The following is a 22,128-nucleotide window of genomic DNA, read 5'->3' as shown; positions in this document are numbered from 1 at the left end:
CAGTGAAGCCACCAGCTTGGATGGCCCTGCCTCTTGGATCAGGGAAACTGAGGCACCAAGTTGGGGAGAGCAGTCTGTCACCTGACTCACCCCCTCACTCCGGCCAGACCCCACAGACTGAGCGTGGGTGGTGGTGTCTGTGGAACTGTCGGGTTCAGGCAAGGTTGGTTCCTTTTTGGCCGGTGCCCAGGACAGGGGTGAGCCCCAAGAGGTGCAGATGAGGTCCCTGTTCTCCCCGGGCTTGGAGTCAGGGACATCGGGACAACCCAGCAGAGGCTCACAGTGTTGGGGGCCAGGTCGGGGCTTCCGGAAGGCCTTGTGTGGCACCTCATCAACCCCTCCATGGAAGAGGAAGGCCGCAGAGCCTGGGGACAGGCAGGGTGTGCCTGAGGTTACATCACAAGGCGGGGTGGCCCCAGGCTGCCGGCTCAAAGGAAAGAGCCTGTGCCTTGGCTGTCTCCCGCTTTGTGCCGGCCGCTGGGAAAGCTCTTGGAGCTGGAGTTGCTGGGAACAACCCTGTCCTCCTGCTCTGGGTCTGTGGCTTCCTCCGTACTGCCCGCCTTCCCCTCCCCACCCGTGTCCTCGTGGGCAAGCCTTTGGGGGGCCACGTACATCCCTGGTCCCTGGACATCTGTGACCAGCTTTCTGCCCAATGGGGACATCTGCAGAGTTGCTCCCTCAGAGGCACCTCAGCGGGCCCCTGGGGGTCGCTGGCCCACCCGTCCTCTCCCATGGTGGGGCCAACCTCCCTTCTAGGCTGGCTCCTCTAACAGAACCCGGAGCCCACCATTGTGGTTACACGTGGCTCAGTCTGCAGGCTTCGCTAGAGCTTGACCTGGGAAGCCAGTGCCAACCCAAGCCCTCACCCAGGCCAGGGGTCCTGAGGGGCACACCTGCAGGTGGGCATGCCATCGCCCTGCACTGGCCCTGTGTGGCCAGCAGAGGAGGGTGCTGCCCGCCCAGCTCCTCTGGCTTTGGCAGGCGCTCTCCTCCCAGCCCGCTGAGGTCAGAGGGACAGGGCAGGTTTTATTTTGGGTATCAGCGACCTCCCGCTCAGGGCACGAGCCTGAGGCGTAGCAGGGACTGCACAGAGCAGGCACCGGCAGCCACGAGGGCCTGCACCAGGTAACCGCACCCTGCTGCCATCTGCCTGACCAGGGTGGTCCGAGGAGAGGAGGCAGGACGGTGGCCTCCTGGGGCCACTGTAGACCTGGGTGGGAGCACAGCACAAGGGAGGCTCAGCCTGGGTGGGGGTGGGGACGCATTTCCACCCAGGAGGAGTCTGAGGATGGACCACGGGGCATTGGGCCCAGGGCAGTTGTGGGGAGTGAGGGGGGGTTCTGAAATTGGCAAATACTGAGTCGAGTCCAGGGATTGGGGAGCAGGCTGTGGGAGGGGGGACGGCCTCCTGAGTGTCTTGGCTCCATCTCCCTGCCTGGGTGACGCCTAATGGTGGAGACTGGGCCAGGGCCCCTCCATCTAGGTCCCGGTAGCCAGTGCCCATGGTTGGGGGTGGCGGAGACCGAGAGGGTCCTGAGCGTCTCCTGGTGCCCTGAACTGACCTGAGCCCAAGCTGGTTCAAGCCTGAGGCCACTTGGCCCAGCTGTGGGCTCAGCACTGCCAGGCCCAGCACAGGAGCAGCTGACACAGCGCTTGGGGACTGAGCTGCTTCAACCCCAGGTAGCTGCCTCCCCACAGGCCTGGTGCTTTGGATTTTGCAGATTCATTGACTTGTTCTGCAGATATGTTGGGCATCTTCTGTTCAGGGCTGGCCTAGAAGCCTGTAGCGGGTGTCACAGGGTGTCAGGTGGCTGCCTCTGCCAGCTGCCCTTGGTCACCATCCCCTCCAGATTGGGTGGGAAAGGAAGGGAGTGTGGTCACCAGGTGGCTACCCAGCAGGGCAGGGTGACCTCGATGCTCTCTCAGTGGCCAGGGCATCCGAGAAAGGATGGGGGCAGGTCACCTCCCTTGCGTGGGTGGTGGCTCTGTCGAGGCTTCACTTTTCTGGACTGTGTGTATTCGTGGGATAGGCAGGATTTGACATGCAGCCTTCAGAAAATAGTGGCTCTGAGGAGCCGAGGGAATGGCAGTGAAGTCCAGGACATCAGAGGTGGGGGCCTGCTCCTCACAGGGGCTTCCCGGACACTGAGGGTTGCCGGGCTGAGTGTCAGGCCCCAGTGCAGGACCTGGGAGAGGAGGGAGAGGAGGGAGAGGAGGGAGGATGTCCCCAGGCTGTCTGCTATTTCACACAGTTGTCCATTCATCCACCCATCTATTCATTCCAACACATTCACTCTCACTTTCACCACTTCCTTTCCTTCCTCCTTCTCTTCCATCAACCATCTCTCTGTGTGTCCATCCCTCCATCCATCCATCCATCCACCCATCTACCATCCACTCATCTATCCCTCCATTCATCCATCCCTCCACCCATCTATCCATCCTTCATCTATCCATCCATTCATCCATTATTCCACCCACCTATCCATCCATCTATCCATCCATCTCTTCATCCATCCATCTACCATCCACTCATCCATCCCTCCATCCATCCATCTATCCATTTACTCACCTATCATCCGTCCATCCCTTCATCCATCCATTCACCTACCCATCCACTCATCCATCCCTCCATTCACCAACCTATCCATTCACTCAGTCACCTGTCTATCATCCATCCCATCATCCACCCATTCATCTACCTAGCCACACATCCATCTCCCATTCACACATTCACCTATCCATCCATCCAACCACCTACCCATCCCTTCATTTATCCCTCCTTACTTTCATCCAACCATTCATCCATCCATCCATTCATCCACCTGCCTACCCATTCACTCACTAATCCCTCCCTCTATCCCTCCCTCCAGCCCTCCCTCCTTCTCTCTATTCATCTATCCATCTACCCACCCACTCATCCATCCCTCCATTCATTCATCCACCTATCCATTCACTAATCCATCCATCTATCCATCCATCCTTCCACTCGCCCGTCCATTCACCCACCTATTCACCCACTCATCCAGCCATCCGCCCACCCACATTCACTAATCCATACGTTCCTCTATCCACTCATCCATCCCCTATTCATCCACTCATCCATCCCTTCACTCACCCACCCAACCATTCATCCACTCACCCACCTACCCATCCATCCACCCACCTGTCCATCCATTCATCCATCCATTCATCCACCCACCTACCCGCCCATCCATCCACCCACCTATCCATTCATCCATCCATTCATCCACCCACCTACCCGCCCATCCATCCACCCACCTATCCATTCATCCATCCATTCATCCACCCACCTACCCACCCATCCATCCCCCCACCCATCCACCCATTTGTCTGTTTACCAAACCTTCACTGAGCACCTCCTGGGTAGTGTTGGGGGAGGCCCCAGAGGTGGCACTTGCCTTCCGTGGGTGCACAGTCAGGGCACAGAAGTTTGTATTGGGCTAGTCATGGTGGGGGTAGGATGTCACAGACATTCTGGAAAAGGCAGCCTGGACCCCACCCACTGTGGGCTGCCACAGAACTTGTGTCCTGGAGCCTCACACTGCAAAGGCCATGAGCCGGGTCAGACTGCCTGAACCCAGAGATCACAATCTGCTCTGCCGTGTGGGGACAGGCTGGCCACTGGCCCAGCCTTTCCATCCTGGCCAGCCCTGCCCCTTTAGTGAGTACAAGACAGCCAGCACACGGGAATACACAGGGAGCTTTATTACACAAATGGCGGGGTGGGGGCAGCAAGCAAAGAGTGGGGGGACCTCAGCCTCAAGCCTCCTGCATGGCCGCAGTCAGCTCTTGATCTGGTTTCCCCTCGGATCTGGGGGGTGACCTGCCCTCTCTGCACAGGCTGTGACTCAACCTCTTACCTTCCTAGAAGGCACTTGGCCTCTCCAGGGGTAAGTCCCTTTGGCCAATGATCAGGAGTTTCTTTCCTCCCCCAAGTAATGAGAAGTAGAGCTGGGTGGGTGCAGGGCAGGCGGGCGGTCAGAGAGTGGAAGGGCAGGGAGGCTGAAGGGTCCAGGAGCAAAAGGAGGTGGCAGCAGGGGGCATCAAAGAGGCGAGGGTAGGCCATGCTGGTAACAGGAAGCGACTTCTTAGCCAGGGCAGGGGGCGGGTGTCTGGCCGGAATCTCCCCTGGGTACATGGAGGGTGCCACCCGGCTGGACCTGCAGACCCAGGAAGCTGGAACATAGGCATGGGGTGCAGGGAGCATTAGGCTTGGGTCCGTGGAAGGGCTGCAGACCTACCTCCTGCACCCCACAGAGGCTTCCCCCCAAGCCTCTGTCTGCCTGCAACCCCTCTCCACCACGGGAGAAGACTCCCTGCCTCAGAGGCCTGCTTCCCAGGGTGAGCACTTCTGCCCTGGGTCAGGGCCTCTCACTGGAGACCTGACTCCAGGTGGAGGGAAGGCAGCCTGCCTGCCAGCCAGCCTGCCCACCCCAGGAGCTAGAATTGGGGTTCCCGTGGTTCCTGCAGTCCTGTCATCTGGAGGCGGCCAGCAGCTGAGAGCAAGTCCTGGGCGGGCTCCTTCTGCCCCCACCCCTCCAGCAGCTCTGTTCCTGCCTGGGCAGAGCCAGCCCCAGCAGCAGCCCCCAGGCCTCCCTCCTTCCCCAAACCAGACAGCCTCTGGCTCGGCCCAGATGCCATTTGTCAATGTCCTTGCACACACGTGGCGCCCAGAAACCAGGGTGGGCGGCTTGGCCGGACCACCCCAGCCAGGAGGTCTGCGGGAATATCCCATTTAGCATAGCTCAGCGAAAACTGCTCCCACCTTCCGGCCGATCTACCTCTGATGATGCAGCCTCAGCTTTCCCGAGCCTCTTGGCCGCCACCCCTCACCGCTGGCTCGCAGCGGACGCGCCTGTGGTTGGGCCGGAGACGGCTGGGCGCCCCTCACGTGTCTGCGGGCAGCTGCTCTTCCAGCCCTGGGCCCGGCCGGCAGCTGGCCAGGGGCACGCCTCTCACTCAGGGCTCCCCCGAGTCTTCCGCCCCAGCCCACGCGGCACTGTGGCCTGACCCGGGCTGTGCACTTGGGGCCTGCTTTGTGCCAGGGTGACATGCAGGATGGAGCCCCGAGGCAGGGTCCAGCCCCGTCCTTTGAGGAACTGGGTGCCTCGTTTCTACATTAGGGTGATGGTGGGGCCACCCCAAAGTCCCCAAGATGCAGTCAAGCCCAGGACGCCCCCGGCAGGTTCTGGGTGCACAGGAAGCAGAATGCTCAGGTCTCCACACCTCTGGGCCCAGGTTCTCCCTGGACCACGTGAGACACAGGCCTCCCACCTTGGGAGGGAGGAGGGCTGGCCTGACTGCTGTCCCTTTCACCCCAGGACACAGCCATGCTCATCTCAGCTTCGTCGATGGCACCCGAGGTGGGTGGCCCGAGCGTCCGAGGGACCCCTGGACCCCCACCACCCCTGCTGCCTAAGCCAGGGAAGGATAACCTTCGTCTGCAGAAGCTGCTGAGGAAGGCGGCCCGGAGGAGGATGACAGGGAATGTGCACCTCACCCCACCCGGGGCCTTCCGCACCTCCCTGTCCCCCGTGAGTGAGGCCAGCCATGACCAGGAGGCTGCAGCCCCGCACACTGCAGAAAGCCCGCATCCCGCCGAAGCCCCGAGCCCTCCTGAAGCCCAGAGCCACGCCGAGCCGCCCCGCATGGTGGCTGCCCCACCCCACTCTCCGCACACCCCCATCATCCACCACGTGGCATCACCCCTGCAGAAGTCCACCTTCTCCTTCAACCTCACCCAGCGCAGGATTCTAGCTGCTCACTTCAAGGCCACGGGGTCCCAGGTTGTAGCCCCGGCCCCAGAACCTGCCCGGCCCCCCAGTGGCTTCGTCCCTGTCTCAGCCCCAGTGGCTGGGGGCACCCACATCACCCAGGTGCACATCCGGCTGGCACCATCTCCACACGATGGGACCCAGGAGCCCCCCAAGACAGACCCGGAAGGGGGATCCCACAGCCGGGATGGAGACAAAGCCCCATGTCACCCCAGAGCCCAGGGCCCAGTCCCAGTGGCTCATATCCGCCCGCTGCCCACCGCAGCCCAGGCTGCCAGACCCTCGCCTGAGGAGCCCCTTGTACCCCGACTGCCACCTGGCTTCCAGGCCTCGGTGCCCAGAGAGGCGAGTGCCAGGGTTGTGGTGCCCATAGCCCCGACCTGCCGAGCGCCGGAGCCCTCACGGCATAGCCTGGCCCCCATGGGCCCTGGTGGAGAGCAGCTGGAGGAGCCCCCGGTGGCTGGTCCCACCCCTGAGGCCGAGTGGGTGTCCAGCCCTGCCAGGGCCTCATCCCCTGCGCCACCATCAGGCCCTCACCCATGCCCCATCCCCAAAGTTGCACCCAAGCCCCGGCTCAGTGGCTGGACGTGGCTTAAGAAGCAGCTGCTGGAGGAGACCCAGGAGCCTCTGTGCCCGGGGCCACAGCAGAGCCTGGAGCCAGAGGCGACCGCCCCCACGGAGCAGGAGGTGTCCCGGGCCCCCGCCTCCCAGGCCCCCGCCTCCCGGGCCTCCAGGATGTGGGATGCCGTGCTGTACCGCATGTCGGTGGCAGAGGCTGGAGGGCGCCTGGCCGGGCCCAGCGGTGGGGAGCACACCCCGGCCGGCCTTACCCGCCTGCCCTTCCTGTACCGGCCTCGCTTCAACGCCCGGAAGCTGCAGGAAGCTGCCCGGCCCCCTCCCACAGTCCGCTCCATCCTGGAGCTGAACCCCCAACCCAAGAACTTCAACCGCACGGCAACCGGCTGGAGGCTCCCGTGACGTGGCCGGAACGGCTCCCAGGGCCCAGGACCAAGGAGGGGACAGAAGAGGGGGCTGAGGCTTGAGCTGGGGGCCCACAGTTGCATGAGGATGTGCCAGGGCCCAAGGAGCATGGGTGCAGGGCAGCCTGAGGAGGGCACACGGGTGCTGAGGGAAGTCTGGGTGTCAGGGGGGAGGTAGGTGGACGGGGCAGAGAGGGCGAGCTGGGGCCCCTGGGCTGCAGTGTTGTGAGGGGAACAGAGAAGGGGTCTGCTGGGATGTGGGATGGGGCCTTGGGGTGAAAAGTTTAGGTAAGATGGCAGAGCCTTGCACTACTGACCGAGCCCAGGCTTCTCGGGGGCCCCTGGGCCTCACATTTTTCCTCCCTTTTGCTGTCAAAGGTTTGGGGGCAGATCTCTGCTTGCTGACGCGTGGGCGTGGTCAGGCAGGCTGGGCCATCAGCGCCAGGAGCAGAGTCAGCAGTTTTGTTGCCTGCACTTCCTGATAGCAGAGCCAGACCCTGGGACTGGGGTGCAGGGGGAGCCCCCAGCCAGCGTGGGACTTGGCACCGATACAAGTGCTCGGGGCAGGCAGGGAGGGGCTCATCAGGGGTGGAGGAGGGCCCAGTGTTTCTCCTCTCACGGCCCACCTCTGCTTCCCCGCTTGGACTGACAGCCTGAGGGGGCAGAACTCAAGGGGCTCACTGGTGGGAGAGAGGGTCTCAGCATCGGCCATGCTCAGGGTTTCATGGCTGGAGGAGGGGCTCAGTCCCAGCCCTGCGAGAGCAGCTTGGCCAAGTGGGGCCGAGAAGGGGCTGTGGCCCTGGTCGGGACAGTGGAGGGCCCCAGTAGGCAGTCAGCCAGGCTCTGGGGATGTTGCCAGCCACAGGAGAGGGACTCAGAGGTACCAGAAACAGCCTCTGCTTGAGAGTCGGGGTTTAGCAGGGAAAGGTGGTAGGATGCCAGCTGCCCCACCCTGGGTGGGATGGGTGCTGGAAATGGAGCCCGGGCCCCAGGTCACTAATAAATGTGTGTCTCACCATGGCAGAAGTGGCCCTGCTCTGTCTGCACCATAAGAGGGGGAGGGCATCTGGATCCCTGAATGGCCCTCGGCTGGCACAGGGAGGAGGCCCTAAGTTTCTGCCCCTCTAAGGACCCCCAGCACACAGATGGGCGGGAAGCTGAGCTCCAGGGGCTCCATGCTACCCACTTCCTTCAGTGCTAGCCCTGTGGTGGCGAGGCTGCCCCTCACTTCCCTCATGAGCCCTGCTGGGGCTTTTGGGGAGTCCCAGAAGGGAGACTTGAGCTTCCCTGGTGGAACAGTGGCTGAGCCGGGCTGACTCTGGTGAAGTGAACAGAGTTTGAATCTGGCGTCGGGTGAGGGAGGCAGCGTCTGTCTGCACAGGGCTAGGAGACAGAGCTGGTCTGGGTTCTGGCCAACTCGGAGCCCACCCTTGCAACCTGCAGCAGGGGTCCAGGTCGCCACGTTCCCAGCACGATACACATGTGTGCACCTCATCCTGCTCTGTGGGTTGCCAGGGACTCACCAAGATGGCAGGCCTAGGGCGCTGGGCCCCCCTCCACAAGAACCTTCTCATACTTCCCATGCCCAGTGGCCACAAACTTATACCTCTTCCCAGATGGGGTGCTCTGTTGGGGAAGGAGACCAGGAGTGAAGGTGAGAGCAGCAGAAGGGAGATGAGGCTGCCTCCGCCTCTGGGAAGCCCTCCCAGATGCACAGAGCACAGCCCCTCTTTGCCCTGCCCTACGGCACCCACCCTCCCTGCACCAACCACATGTAGGCTCTACCTTAATTGTTGACGAGGTCTTGGAGCCTCCCTTCTGCTCCCAGAGGCTTTTCTTGCTCATGTCTCCAGCCACAATATCCTGGGGGCAGCAGCAGGACATGTCACAAGGGCAGACCCCTGGATCTCAGGGAATAGAAGCCCTGAGCCCTTCTCTCTTACCTTGCCTTACCTGGCCAGGGGGCCTGGGACCTGCCTACGTACCTTTTTCTGTGCTATCCCAGTGGAAGAGGCAGGGAAAGGAATAAACATACCATCCACCTCCACTTGGCCAGCACACCCATCAACAGCAGCAAGGGTGACCCCACCACCGAAATGCCCCAGTGTTCTGTCTACACACACTGCCTCCTGGACAGTCCCACACTTGCCTTAACAAGGAATCCTGGCCTGCTGCTAAACTCCCAGGCGCTGCCTCTGCAACCCAGCCTTACTCCTGGAGGGCCCTTACCTTGCAGGGTGGTGTCTTGGCCGCAGACTGAGCCGCCTGTACCTCACCGGTCTCCCACAGATTCTTGGTACTGGCCACAGCCATGCTGGGCAGCTCTATGGAGGCCTGGCGGGCTAGCTTGGGGGTCCGGCCAGAGGTCTGCAGAGGAGGCAAGGTACCAGGATTACCTTAGTGGATGGCCACTGTGGACACATCAGAGGGTCACACTGGGCAGCCCTCCACTTTGTCTGTGTGTTTTCCCTGGGAGTGCTTTCCCAATGTAGCCCTAGGGTGGGAATCACTGAAACAATGTGCTTTCCTTGATTCGATGCACTTGTGAGACACCTCCCTGCCCTAAAGAGCGCCAGGGAGGTGACGGCACACAGGACAGATGTGGGTCTGCCTCCAAGCTGCTCAAGGGGTAGGGCCGGGGGACCGTGGGCTGGAGGCATGGGCACTGAGTGGATGGAGGACAGTGGATAGATGGCGGAGTATTGGTTGGATGGAAGAGCATTGATCAGATGGAGGAGTATTGGTTGTATAGAAAGTGTTGATAGATGAAATTATTTTGATCAGATGGAGGAGTACTGATTACATGCAGGAGTATTTGTTAGATGGAGAGGCACTTGACTGAATGGAGTAGCATTGGTTGGGTAGAGCCATATTGGTTCGATGAAGGGCCGTTGATTGAATGGAATGACATTGATTGGATGAAGCAGGATTGGCTGGATGGAGGGCCACTGGTAGGGTGGAAAGGTGCTGACTGGTTGGAGGAGCAGTGAATGAAGGGAGGAGTATTGAATGGGTGGGGAAGTGTTGGTTGGATGAAGGAACATTGATTGGATACAGGAACGCTGATAGGATGGAGGATTGCTGGTTGGACGCAGAGGCATTAATTGGATGCAGGAATGTTGGTTTGATAGGAAGGTGCTGGTTGCATAGAGGAATGTTGATTGGATGGAGGAGCGCATATTGGCCGGGCGAAGGGCTTCTACTGAAATCGGAAGTGTCAGCCGAATGGAGGGGTGCTGACTGGGTGAGGGAGCGGCGTATGGAGGCTGGGGCACTACTTGCACAGAAGAGCACACTAGAATGGAGGAATGCTAGCAGGAAAGAGGGGTGCTTGCTGGATAAATGAGTACCGGGTGGATGGAGGCGCACTGGGTGGTGGAAGCGGCACTGATTTAGCAGGGGAGTATTGGTTGGATGGAAGGATGCTGGTTAGATGGAGAGGTCCTGATTAGAGAAAGCAGGATTGTTTGGATAGAAGGGCATTGATTAGAAGCAGAGGCACTGATTGGATGAAGCTATGTTGGTTGGATGGAGGGGCGTTGATGGAGTGGATAGGGGCACTGGTTGGATGGAGGAACGGTGCTGGGAGGGAGGACAGGCGTGGCAGCAGGGGAGCCGGGTCATACCTCGATGGCCTGGGTGTATTGCTCCAGCCGCTGGTCAATCCTGGAGATGGGCAGGTCTGGCTGGGACTTCTTTACACTGTTACTGGAGGGTAGGCGCGTCAGGCCCCATGTCTCCCCGCGAGGGTCCCCCCTAACCCGCTCGAGCCTCTCCCACAGCCTCCTGTGGTCTCCAGGTCTCCACCCTGTGACTCCCTTCAACCCCTTCTTGGGGAAACCTAAGATCCGAGCCCAGAAAGCAGACAGACAGACAGACAGACCTCTTCTCTATGGAGCGGTTTAGAGACTCGGTCCTGTCGATGAGCTGCGGAGGGTGGAGAGAGACGTGAGCAGGCAGCCGCCGGGGAAAAGCCCCACCCTCCATCCCCCCAGCTACTCCATCCGCCGATCCAGCCCCCAACCCTTATATCACGGGGGTTTGCTGAGCGCCAGGCAACGGGGGAATAATGGACCAAAGCCGGGCCTGGGCCTGGTCTTCCTGTGGCTGGCATGTGGGATTGGCCATTTGGGGATGAGTCCGGGCCAGGGGAGAAGATGGTGGGCTTTGCAGCCTGACCTACTTTGGTGGTGGGGCTCAGGGGAGGCGAGCTGTGTTCAAGGGTCCCCTCCAAGACCAAGGGGCTGGGTGTCCTGGGCTGCTGACATTTCCGGTGCTAGGAAGAAAAACAACCAGACACCCCAGGTGACCCCTGCCTGTACCCCTCCTGCCCCGCCCAGTGCCTGCGGGAACAAATGCTGTCCCCTCCCTGGGCCTCAGGGTCTCCGTGGCCCTGACATGCTCCTGTTCTGGAGTTGGTGGTGAGGGACTGAGGAGTCTGGGGAACTGTGTCCGGAGCTTGCAAGACGGTCCACAAGCCTCACCCTCCCTGAGAATGAGGGCCCAGGAGGGGCTGCAAGGTGGCGGGTGTGGGATGCTGACCCTCTGGGCTAGTGCCATGGGACCCACAGTGGTGTAGACAGCCAAGGCAGACTCATCCTGGGGTGGGGGCACCCAGACCCTCCGAGGTGGAGACATTACCTCTTGTTCCTCCTCTGCCCCGGCGGCCCCCAGGCTGTCCTGGACGGTGTCCTCCAGGTCTGGCCCCTCCTTGCTCAGACTCAACTCCCCCAGGAGGCCTTCATCTCCATCACCCTTTCCGCAGGCATGCGGGCTGGGCCTGGGGGTGGAAACGCAGGCAAAGCCTTTCTAGGGCCATTGGATTGCTTGGTTGACCCCTACCCATTTACAAGCCTCAGTTTCCCATCTGTGAAATAAGGGCAGTCAGGCTCGTTGAGTACCAAGGGGTTTGAGACCCAGCCCGTTGGGTAAGAACGTCCAGCGGCCTCAGAGCCAGTGCCGTCTGCTTGGGCCTCTGTGTCAGGGCCTGAGACTCCTGGGGAACTGCCCCGTCCCCACCAGGCAGGGCCCTACCAACTGAGGGTCCCCCAAGCACAGAGGCTGGGTTCAACCCCCAGCTTTCTGGCTGGGCCCCCGCCTGGCAGCTGCTTGCCCACCGGTTGGTCTGGCAGGGTCCCGGGGTTACGATTCCTGCTCTGCTCGCTGTGGAGGCCTGTGGGTGTTGTGGGGGGCTGGAGCCTGGGTCATCTGGAAGGCCAGGCAGAGGTAGGGGCCAGGTCACTGAGGAGTGGGGCCAAGGGGCTGCCGGCTGCGGGGGAGGGGAGGCCAGCCAGCTGGCAGCTTCCAGCAGCTCTGCATTTGAGCAGGACTGAAGCTGGAGGAGAAGATGGGAAATTCTCGAATTTTCCATGATTTCAGGCCTGTGGGTGTGCATGCCAGCCAAGACCCAGACCCACCCACCCAAGGTGGGCAGGGGTCCGAGCCAGCAGCAGCCACACAGAGGGGCCATTCAGGAGCAGCGCCTTGTGGCCAGGCAGGTGGGGGGGTGGGGTGGCAGCCGCAGAGCTGGGCTCCACCGAAGAGTCAAAGTGCCCCCTGCTGTTGGGAGCAGCCTTGCCTGCCAAGGCCTGAGGCCAGAGAGAAGGGAGCTGCCCCATCTCAGAAATTCGAGGCCTCTGACTCCCAGGCGCCTATGGGGAAACCGAGGCCTGGGGAGGGGGCAGTGGGCACTGGGCCGGGCCAGGACCAGGGGCTCTTGTGGAGTGGGAGTCTGGTTGTAGCAGGAGAAGGGAGCGCTGCTCAGCAATACCAGCCCCTAGAGCTCCAGGGGGTCTCAGAGGGGCCGGGACGACCAGGGAGAACTGCCACTCAGCCACGGGCCCTGGTCCCACTCAAGGCCAGGGGGTCCTGAACAGGGCTGGAGTTGGACCCATCGTGGCCGCAGCAGACTGAGACGGCAGGACCCCTGAGTGTGGGTAGTGAGGTGGGGCTCGGGAGCAGCCCCTCTCGGGCCTGCTGGGGTTAAGGCAGGCACACACATCCACACATCTGGAAACCGCGTCCCCCCCTGGCCGACTCTCCGGCGCGCACATCTGGAAATACCTGCTCCCCTCCGTGGGAATGGAGATCAGCCAGCCCCGAGGGAGGAAGGGGCGGCGGCAGGCTCTCAGCCTCCATTACAGAAGCGGCCGCAGCTGTGTGCTGATGTGGCAGCACACGCCCGGCCCGCAGCTGCCTGGATGGGGCCCAGGGGCTCTGGGGAGCCCCGGAATGAGGTTTCCTCGAGGCCCCTTGCAGGCCGCCATGCTGTCTCGCCCTCTTCCTCCCTCCCCTTCTTTCTCCCCCTTTCCTGGCCATGGGGGCATTTCAGGGGCTGCTTGGAAAGGGGAGCATGGGGTGGCTGCTCAGGCTTAGGCTGGGGGCCCAGAGGGAGCCCCGCTCTGCCCAGCGCCCACCCTGAGACCCCCACTCACCTGTCCTCTTGCTCCCCTTCAGGACCCCTGCACCGGGAGGGCTCTCCAGTGTCTGGGGTGCCCTGGGCCCCCTCGCGCTGCTGCTGCTCTGCCTTCTGGGACCAGTCACCAAAGCCCTCATCCTCATCCAGTTCAGGGGCCTCCGAGGCCTTCAGGCTGAGGCTGAGGGTGGCAGGAGGGAGCTTAGGACTGGGTGGTTGCTATCTCCTCCTCCCGGAGGTACCAGTCACTTCATGGTGCCTGCTCAGGCCCTGGGCTCCAAGTGTGGGGGCCCCTGTGTGCCAGAGAGCTGGCTCTGGGCTGTGTCTCCTGTGGTCAGAGTATCCCTGAGGGTAGGGCTGTGCCTCCCCCATCAGTCTGGGGCTCCCTTAGGGGCAGGGTTGTGCCTCCTCCATCAGTGTGGGGCTCCATGAGGGCAGGGCTGTGCCTTCTCCATCAGTCTGGGGCACTCTGAGGGCAGGATTATGCCTCCTCCATCAGTTTGGGGGTCCCCGAGGGTAAGGCTGTGCCTTTTTTATCGGTGTGGGGCTCCCCGAGGGTTGAGCTGTGCCTCCTCCATCAGTTTAGGACTTCCTGAGGGCAGGGCGGTGACTCCCCTGTCAGCCTGTGACTCCTTAAGAGCAGGGCTATGCCTCCCCCATCAGTCTGGGGCTCCTGAGGGTAGGTCTGTGCTTCCCCCATCATCCTGAGGCTCCCCAAGGGCTGCCCTGGCCCCCAGGCTCCTCCCAAACCCCAACTTCTCAGGCCTCCCTTGTGGTGGGGTGAGCCCTGGAGAGCTGGGGCTCTTGGTGGGATGGCCGAGGGCCGAACCATGGTGACCGCTGCACCCCACTCTGCTCAAGGCTGCTGACTCGGAGAAATGGAACAAAAGAGGCCGGGAGGAAGGGGAGCATTATTGCAAAAACAGCCCAGCCCAGCCGTGGAGGCCTCCTGGGCCCAGGGAGGAAGCAAGCCAGCCTGGCCGCCAAGTTGGACGTGGCTCTGTGAGTCACTGGCGGGGGAGTCTGGTGGGGGGCCCGGGCCAGGACACGTGGCCGGGGTCAGAGGCAGTCCAAGCAAGGACCAGAGTGGGGGCGCAGAGCCTGGTTCAGCACCCCGGAGGCAGCCAGGCATTGGCAGACCCTCACCCAGGGCTTCGGCTACCCTCGCCCCAGCAGCACTCGCCCACCCCGCGCCTGCTCCTGGGGCCCTTCCTCGCTGTCCTACGCTGGGCCCCCCCAAGAACAGTCCCTGGACCTCCCCCCTGCCCAGGCCCCAGGGTGCACAGATAGGGGCTGGTGCCCAAGGCTGCGGGCGGGGCTGCTCACAGTGTCTCCTGCTCTGGCTGTTCAGGGACATGGCCGCCTCCGTCCTCATCCTGGTCCTGCGGCTGCCTGTCTCGCTCATGCTGGCACTGTTCTGGGGCGGCCTCCCCCTTGTCCTCCACGCTCCACTGAGCTGTGAGCCTGGTGCGGGACACAGTGGACAGTCACGCCACAGTCACGACAGGCACTGCTTTGCACCCGCTGCTCCTGTCTATGCAGGCCTTACTGGGGCCACACGGTGGGGGCAGCCCTGGTCCACAGGACAGTCCCAGGCCGGCCCTCGGGCTTCACCTCGTCCATCTTTAAATAGAGGCTGGGCACGTGGTCACGAGGTGCCCTTTGGCCCAGGCAAGGGTCCCAGGGCCCTGTGAGGATCTGGGCCCCCTGTGCCCTCGGGGGCCCGTTCAGGCCTGAAGAAACAGGACAAAGGCCCTCTGTCCCCCTCTCCCAGCCTGCCCCTCCCTCATTAGAGCCAGAGCCCAGACCCAGCTGACCCTGGAGGGCCCGGAAGAGGATACCGGTGTCCAGGGAGACTGGCCGCAGCGTATCGCCTGGCGCCACCTCCAATCCCCCTGCAGGTGCTCCATCTTGCACCCCAAAGGCAGACTGTGTTGGGGAGAGGGGCCCCCCATGAGGCCCAAGGCTGAGGAAGGGAGAGCCTGCCAGCCAGGCAGACAGCTCCCATCCCACCACCAGCTCTGCTTAGAGAAGCCCTGGGCTCCTGCCTGGGCCTAATCCCATAGCTGGGGGGACCTTACGGGGTCGGCTCACCCAACCACACCCCATCCTGATTTCAGAGTCCTCTGCGGAGTCTCTCTGAGCTGTTTCTTTTCTTTTTTTTTTTTCTCTGAGCTGTTTCTTTATTGCTGTTGTTTGAGGCAGAGTTTTACTCTTGTTGCCCAGGCTGGAGTGCAATGGTGCGATCTCAGCTCACTGCAGCCTCCGCCTCCTGAGTTCAAGCGATTCTCCTGCCTCAGCCTCCCAAGTAGCTGGGATCACAGGCAAGTGCCACCATGCCCAGCTAATTTTGTATTGTTTATTAGAGATGGAATGTCTCTGTGTTGGTCAGGCTGGTCTCGAACTCCTGACCTCAGGTGATCCGCCCACCTCAGCCTCCCAAAATTGCGCCCGGTCGATTGAGCTGTTTCAAAGATGGGAAAACTGAGGTAAGGGAGCACTTCTGCTCTCAAAGCCTGACACCATGGCTTCTCAGGGTCTCACACGCCCCGATTGGGGACAGAGGAAGACACAGGCTAGCCTGTACTTGGGGGTCAGAGCCCCTGCCCAGCAGCTCTCAGATGGCCCAGGTCCTGCAGACACTGGGGCCTCAGCTGTCACAGTCCTGCCTCCCACCGCCCTCCTAGAGCCTGAGGGGGGGTCCAGGGTCTCTACCATCCTACAGGGGTTATTATCCCAGATCCAGGGAGGGAGCCCAGGCCAGAACAAGGAGCAGAGCTGGGGTCTCTCTGCTGGGGTCTCTGTTCTTCCCGGCCAGTGTCCGCTGCCTGACCCTGCAGCCGGATCCCCACCGGGCCCCCGTCCCCTGGCCAGAAAGTGTGTTCTGCCAGAGCATGATCTAATCTCGCGTAGTCTCCCCTAAGCCTCTCAGACAAAAGCCAGGCCCTTCTGCAGGCCCATGTTCAAGGCCCACTCCCCCCACCGAAGCCACAGGGGACTCCAGCCACGCAAACCCAGCCGCCTGTGCACCCGCCCCCTGCACTCCCGAATCCGCCCGCCTGTCCTGCTCCTCAGAAGTGCCTTCAACTCCCAGCCCCCGAGGAAGCCACTTAATTCCCCACACCTGGCTCCCATCATCCGGGCAGATGAGGCCGGGCTTCCCGCCACTGCTGGCCTCAGCAGGGCTGGGGGGTGCTGGGCTTCATTCCACTTGGGGAGGCAGAGCTTGGGGGTGCAGAGGCCCTTGTGCTCACTCATGACCCTCCACACCCAGGCTGGCACAGAGCTGGGGCAGAGTGTTGAGGAGGGGGAGGGCCTCCATAGAGGGGAGTTTGGCCATGTGGCTCCCTGGTTCCCACGTCCCAGCCTCTCCATGTGGGCTAGGGCTCAGCTGGGGTGTGTGCCCCGGGCGTGGGGCATGAGATGGAGCCCCAGCTTGTCCTCGGACTTGGGCTCCCGGTGGGGCCAGGGCACTCACTCCAGCTCCACTGACCCCCTCCACCAAGCCGTGGAGAGAGCAGGGCTGGGGAGCACACATTAGTGAAGAGATCCCAGGTGCTCGTGCACACATCTCCTCGGGTCCACCCCTGTGGGCAGCAAGTCCAGGCCCTGACAGCCCCACAGAGGCCCTCGCTCTGCTCACGGCTCATGCCCAGCACACGGAGCGCGGCCCGCATCGGGAGTCCCCAGGCCAGGGGCACACGCAGGGACACACTGGCTGAAGCACGTTCTCCAAGAGCCCAGGCTCCGGTCACACAGGCATACACGCCCGAGCCCCAGGCACATGCAAGAATGCACGCGCTCACCCACAGCAACACCTGACATCCACACGCGTGTGCAGGCAGGCTTGGGAACAACGGGACCACGTCCCCTCCAGGGATCCCTGCAGGGCGCCGCAGCCTTGCTTTCGGGAGGCAAACATTTACTGTTTGCCTTGCATCGCCCTGACAACGGCAGTGCCGGCCCTGGCAGGAGGCCAAGGTGTGCGCTCTGGGAACCTCATCCCTGCCGAGCTGGGCCCCTCAACGATCACCCCGACTGAGCTCTCCCTGGCGAGGGTCCTGGGGACAGAGTGGGGGTGCAGGGAAAGCATTTCCTGCCAGTGTCTCTCCTAAAACCTAATGCTGGGGAGAAGCCCTGCCGGCCCCTGGCCCCTGACCCAGCAGCCTGAGGACGAGGAGGCCTCTGGGCCCCCTTCCCCATGTCCTCCCTTTCCGCCTGCCCCAGGATATGAGTAATGCGGGCCCCCTCCCCATGACCTCACCCCCTCACTATTCCACAGCTGGGCTCCGTTCTGGGAACTGGAAGGGGGACAGCTCTCCTGGGGTGGGGTGGGGGCCTCTGGCCTGGGAAAGGCGCCCCCCGGCCAGCAGCCCAGGCCCCTTGGCAGGCTGGGATGTCAGGACTCTGGGATGGCCGACCTGCCTGTGGCCCTGGCTCAGCCCCGTGCAGCTGCGAGGGATTTGGTGTTCCTGCGCAAATGCAATTAGGCGATTTCCTGTGTCTGTTCTGGCTCCAAGGCCCAGGGTTCAGCCCAAGGGGCCAGGCGGTGGGGAGGCTCCATCCATCTACTTCCTACTCTGGTGCACCCCCACACCCTCACAGTCCCAGGCTCCACTTCGAGCCTTGGCCCCCAGCCAAGGACACCAGTATGCACAGAACTCTGATGGAAGCCTCGTTCTGAGTGGGGCTCCCTAAGCTCAGGTCTGTTCTGGCTGGCCTTATCCACAAACCACCACCCCCGACTGGGGACACCAGCCCTTCTTCTCCTTCCTCCACAGCCCCCTGACTTCTACCTCCCAGTCTCCACCAAGGGCCCAACAATGCTTGTCCTCAGCCCAGCACACCCAGCTGCCTCTATCGTTCCCCTGCAGATACTTCCAGAATGAGCGTGGGGCTCAGTCCCTGTCCAGACTCTACCCCCTGCAGACAGCCCCTGTGGCCGCCCCACCTGGCTGTCCTGAGCCCAGAGGCCGGTGGAGAGGGTCCTTTTTGGAGTCCTGGGGAGTGAGGAGGCTCTCTCAAGGAGTGGGGTCTGCAGGGAGGATGTCGAGGGGGAGCTCCTCCCTCAGGCCTGACAACAGGTCCCCTGGACACCACAGGAAGCTGGCAGGAGGCCTGAGGAGCTGGGGAGTCTCCCACCAGGGTGGCTTGGGGCTCCCTGCACAGCACCGAGGTCTCTGGTTCCCTCATGAGCCCAGCTTCCCCTGGGGTTATAGACTTGTCCCTCAAGTCACTGCAGAGCCCAAGAACAGAGAGACACAGCACAGTGTGGAGGCAAAAGGTGCCCACAGGGGCCGTTCCTGGCTGAGGCTTCCAGAGGGCAGTGGGATAGCAACCCTGAGTGCCCCTGCCACCGCCAGCTGCCTACCATGGCATTCATGACACGGGCTTCGGAGTGTGAGTCGGGCTCTATCTAGCAAGCCAGGGCTGTCGGCTGGCCCCTGGGTTGTGCAACGTATGGGGGTCCTGCCCCAGGGAGGGGGCAGCCCAGGGAGGGGCCCGAGGGTGTGACACGGCCAAGCTGTCACTCCTCCCCGGAGAGGCAGCTGGGAACGCAGCTGGGAGGGGAGCCAGGAGCGGACACAGCCTGGGGCCAGCAGGTGGGTAACAGGTGGGGCAGTGGGAGGGGCATGCACCATCCGCCTAGGGCTGGGGTGTAGAGATGGAAACCTGTCCCCCAACACCTGGCGAAGACCCAGCCTCCCCCTAGGGCCTCGAGCACCTTCCCAGTTGTGCCTGCACCCTGCAGGTGGAAGCCAACCCTTTTCCTTGTAGTCTGGGGCCAGTGGAAGAGGGAGATAGATACCCCAGTGAGCAGGATCCTAGCCTCTGCCTGGTGAGGCCAGGAAATGAGCCACCAGGAAGAGGGAGCTGCTCTCTCTGTGCAGTTGGAGCGGGGAAGCAAGGGTCTCCGAGCCCCCCCCCCCCCGCCGGAGCCACCAGAGTTATGGTTCAGGAGGAGCCGCTCTGGCTAGCTGCACTGGGGAGACCTGGGAGCAAGAGCAGCCTGGAGAGCAGCAGGGACCCCCTCGGGGACACGCCGCCACCTGGGGGAGGCCTGGTGGCAGGAGGCCTCAGCCGGGCCCTTCGGGCTGGGTGACTTCTGCAAGACATTGAAGGCAGTGGCCTGAGATGGTGGGAGGTGACTGAGAGCAGCCATAGCCAGAGAAGCTGAGCCTGAGAGCACAGGGGAAGGTCTAGCAGGCCAGGGCCCCCATCCCAAGCACGAGGCTTCTGCCTGTCTCCCCTGGGCCAATGGGGCCTCACGCGAAGGGTGCCTTCCGTGGCCTAAGGCTGGTTCCCCAGTGGAACGCCTGCATCCAGGCAGAAAGGGGAGCACAGAAGCGAGAGCCCGAGACCCAGCCCCCTCCGCCAGGGTCCCTGGCCCGCCTTGTCCCCAGTGCTGGCAGCGCCGACAGCCAGACAGCCGCTCTGGGCCTGAGTCCCTGTCTGCAAGGGCCAAGCAAAGTGGTTGGCTCTGCGCTGGGGGACAGGAGGCGCTGCAGTCACGGGGCCAGTGTTCCTGGGTCTCTTCAGTGTGGCTACTCCTAGAGGGGATGGACTTGAGGGCACGGAGGGCACAGAGGTCTGGCACACCCGGCCTGCTGGGAGCAGGGGGCTCGGGAAGATCCTAGCAGCACGTGGCAGCTAAGCTCGGGCCTATGGGAGCCACAGAAGGTTCTTGGGGGAGAGGCTCAGAGGAGCAGAGAGCCAAGAGCCCCCAACTGCCCCAAGGTGGGGTGCAGAGTAGAGCCAAGAGCTAAGGCACGGGCCCACTGCCATCCTTGGTGACCCTGGGTGAGACTCAGCCAGGACTGGGACCACGAGGACGGGGTGGTGCTGATTGGAGGAACCTGAGGGACACATACCAGACCCAGGTGAGCCCCGGTGGGGAGGAGGAGCCACGCTGCCCGGGAGTGCCAGGAGGCTAGGACGGTGGGCACTTGGGGCCAAACGCTGGCCCTGGGGAAGCAGGGAGCCAGCACCAGGAAGGGTCTCTGGAGCCCCCTTCCCAGTGGTGAGAACTCAGCCCCAGCCTCAACTTCCTGGGCCTAGAGTCTTTAGCTGTAAAATGGATGGGTGACTCCCACTCAGCAGGAGGCACTGGGATCTTCTCTGCTGGCACCAGCTTCCTGCTTCCCCAAGGTGGGTGCTGCTGGGCAGTGCCCCTGGAGCCTGTGCTGCGCTGTGAGAGGAGACTGAGCCACCCGCAGTGGCTGGGTCCCCTGCCTCCTGCGAGGAGCCCCACACCCAGGTCCTTCTGAGCTTCTGCCACACAGATCACATATGGAAGGCTCCCTGGAGGAGGCAGCGCCTGGACTTGGACACCTGCCTGCAGAGCTGGCTTTCCTCACAACCCTGGGAGGACGGACCTCCGCTCCTCGGCGGGCTGATTGAGGGGGAGGGTGGAGCCTCCCTCCTCCACGGCACCAGCCCAGTGCTTGGGGTGACACAGGGGCATGGTCACAGGGAGCCGGAAGCTGGTGGGGGTGGGAGGTTCTGCCCCCATGGACTTTATATGCGGAAGCCCGCATGGCCGAGCAGGGACCCAGGGTCAGCCCAGGAAGGCCGTGAGAAAGGAGACTGCGGTCCCTGCTCCATCACACAGGGAGGAGGCACTGTGCCCCCTCCCCCGCAGCTGCCTCTGGGCCCTTCGGGTGGGCAGAAGCTTGTTGTGGTAGAAAGCCCAGCCCCCGCCAGCAGCATTGCTTTCTGACATCGGCAGCCCTTTGTAAACTGGGGGGACCCTACAGGGCCTCTCCTTGCCTTCTCACTGTGGGGCAGCGTTTGGGGGCCTCTTAGGGGACCCCTATGTGCTTCCACTCAGAGCCCGCAAAGCTAAGGAGCCTCCACTCCCCTGTCTGCAGACTTCCCTGCTGGTTGTTGCTAGCCAGGGCTCAGTGGCCTGGGGGCTAACGGAGGGGGGCTCCCCTGCCAGGGCCCCTCCTGGCACCTACCCGGCTCATCTGGCCCACCTCCCTCCCACGTTGGCTCAGGCAAAGTGCTCGGGTGCCAGGAGCCCCTCGTGCCCAGTCCCGGATCCTTCTTGGCCTTCACCCCACCTGGCCTCCCCTGGAACCCTGGCCTGGGTGTTAGGCCTGCTGGGTCCAGAACCCACCCCGCCCTGAACGGCCCGTGCCTCAGCCTCCCTCAGCTCTCACCCATTTCTTAGCCGGGGGTGGGGGAAGGCTGGGCCTGAGGTCTCAGCCCTGGGAAGGGTTATGGGGGGGACCAGATCCTCGCCTCAGCACTGCTCCCACCATCCCCAGCCTCCCTCCTCTGTGGGGCTCCCTGCTTTTCTGGCTGCCCCCCACATGGCCACCACCTGCCCCCCACCACCAGGCTAGCCCAGGCTTGGTTCCGGCCTTCTTCTCTGTCCACCTGGGATGGCCCAGGGCATAATTCTTCCATAGCGGCTGCCTCGCTCCAATTCCTCCCTCCTCCCTCCATCCCTCCCCTTCTCCTTCCCATCCCCCTCCCCCACTCCCTCCTCTTTCTATCCTTCCCTCCTTCCCTCTCTCCTCTCTCCCTCTCTCCATCTTTCCTTAGCCAGCCGTTTATTTTGTCAGGTGCTAGGGACCCAAAGACGGAGGAGTGAGATCTCCTCCCTGCCCTGATGAATCTCAGCAGTTGCCAAGAAACCAGCGCTGACCCCTGCTGTGGATCAAGAAGCACAGGGGGGAGCTGGCAGAAGTCTCTTAAAGAGGCGCTCCGGTGCCTGCTCTGAGCCCGGGGGCGCCTTTGTGGGCAGGGCCCTGGCCGGGAGGAAGGGGTGCAGTGGCCATGGGTATGTCTAGGAGTCCCCCGGGAGGCACAGCCAAGGGGAAAGAGAGCTGCCCCCCCCAACCCTGCATAGCCCTCCCCACCCTCCCCAGACCCTTCCACACACAGCCCTCCCTTCCTCCTGGACCACCCCCTCTCAGCCCTCCCC

General features: G+C 62.7%; 2 protein-coding genes across 2 annotated transcripts in view; one reads left to right on the top strand and one right to left on the bottom strand.

The window, feature by feature from the left end:
* Positions 1-1,027: 1,027 nt before the first annotated feature.
* LOC108297740 (proline-rich protein 33-like) lies at positions 1,028-7,788 on the top strand. The gene is made up of 2 exons (XM_017520418.2): positions 1,028-1,125; positions 5,346-7,788. The coding sequence occupies exon 2, from the start codon at positions 5,355-5,357 to the stop codon at positions 6,774-6,776; it is 1,422 nt and encodes a 473-aa protein (XP_017375907.1). The 5' UTR covers positions 1,028-1,125; positions 5,346-5,354; the 3' UTR covers positions 6,777-7,788.
* Positions 3,710-22,128, bottom strand: part of LSP1 (lymphocyte specific protein 1) — a 25,354-nt gene continuing 6,935 nt past the window's right edge. The window contains 10 exon segments of the mRNA XM_037735551.1: positions 3,710-4,200; positions 8,302-8,404; positions 8,564-8,641; positions 9,008-9,145; positions 10,405-10,486; positions 10,662-10,705; positions 10,962-11,054; positions 11,420-11,558; positions 13,213-13,374; positions 14,520-14,657. Coding sequence (XP_037591479.1) covers positions 8,315-8,404; positions 8,564-8,641; positions 9,008-9,145; positions 10,405-10,486; positions 10,662-10,705; positions 10,962-11,054; positions 11,420-11,558; positions 13,213-13,374; positions 14,520-14,657 — 964 coding nt within the window. The 3' untranslated portion in view covers positions 3,710-4,200; positions 8,302-8,314.

Source organism: Cebus imitator, unplaced genomic scaffold (genome assembly GCF_001604975.1).
Source record: "Cebus imitator isolate Cc_AM_T3 unplaced genomic scaffold, Cebus_imitator-1.0 Scaffold836, whole genome shotgun sequence".
NCBI lineage: Eukaryota > Metazoa > Chordata > Mammalia > Primates > Cebidae > Cebus > Cebus imitator.
This window is presented reverse-complemented; position numbering and strand designations above follow the sequence as displayed.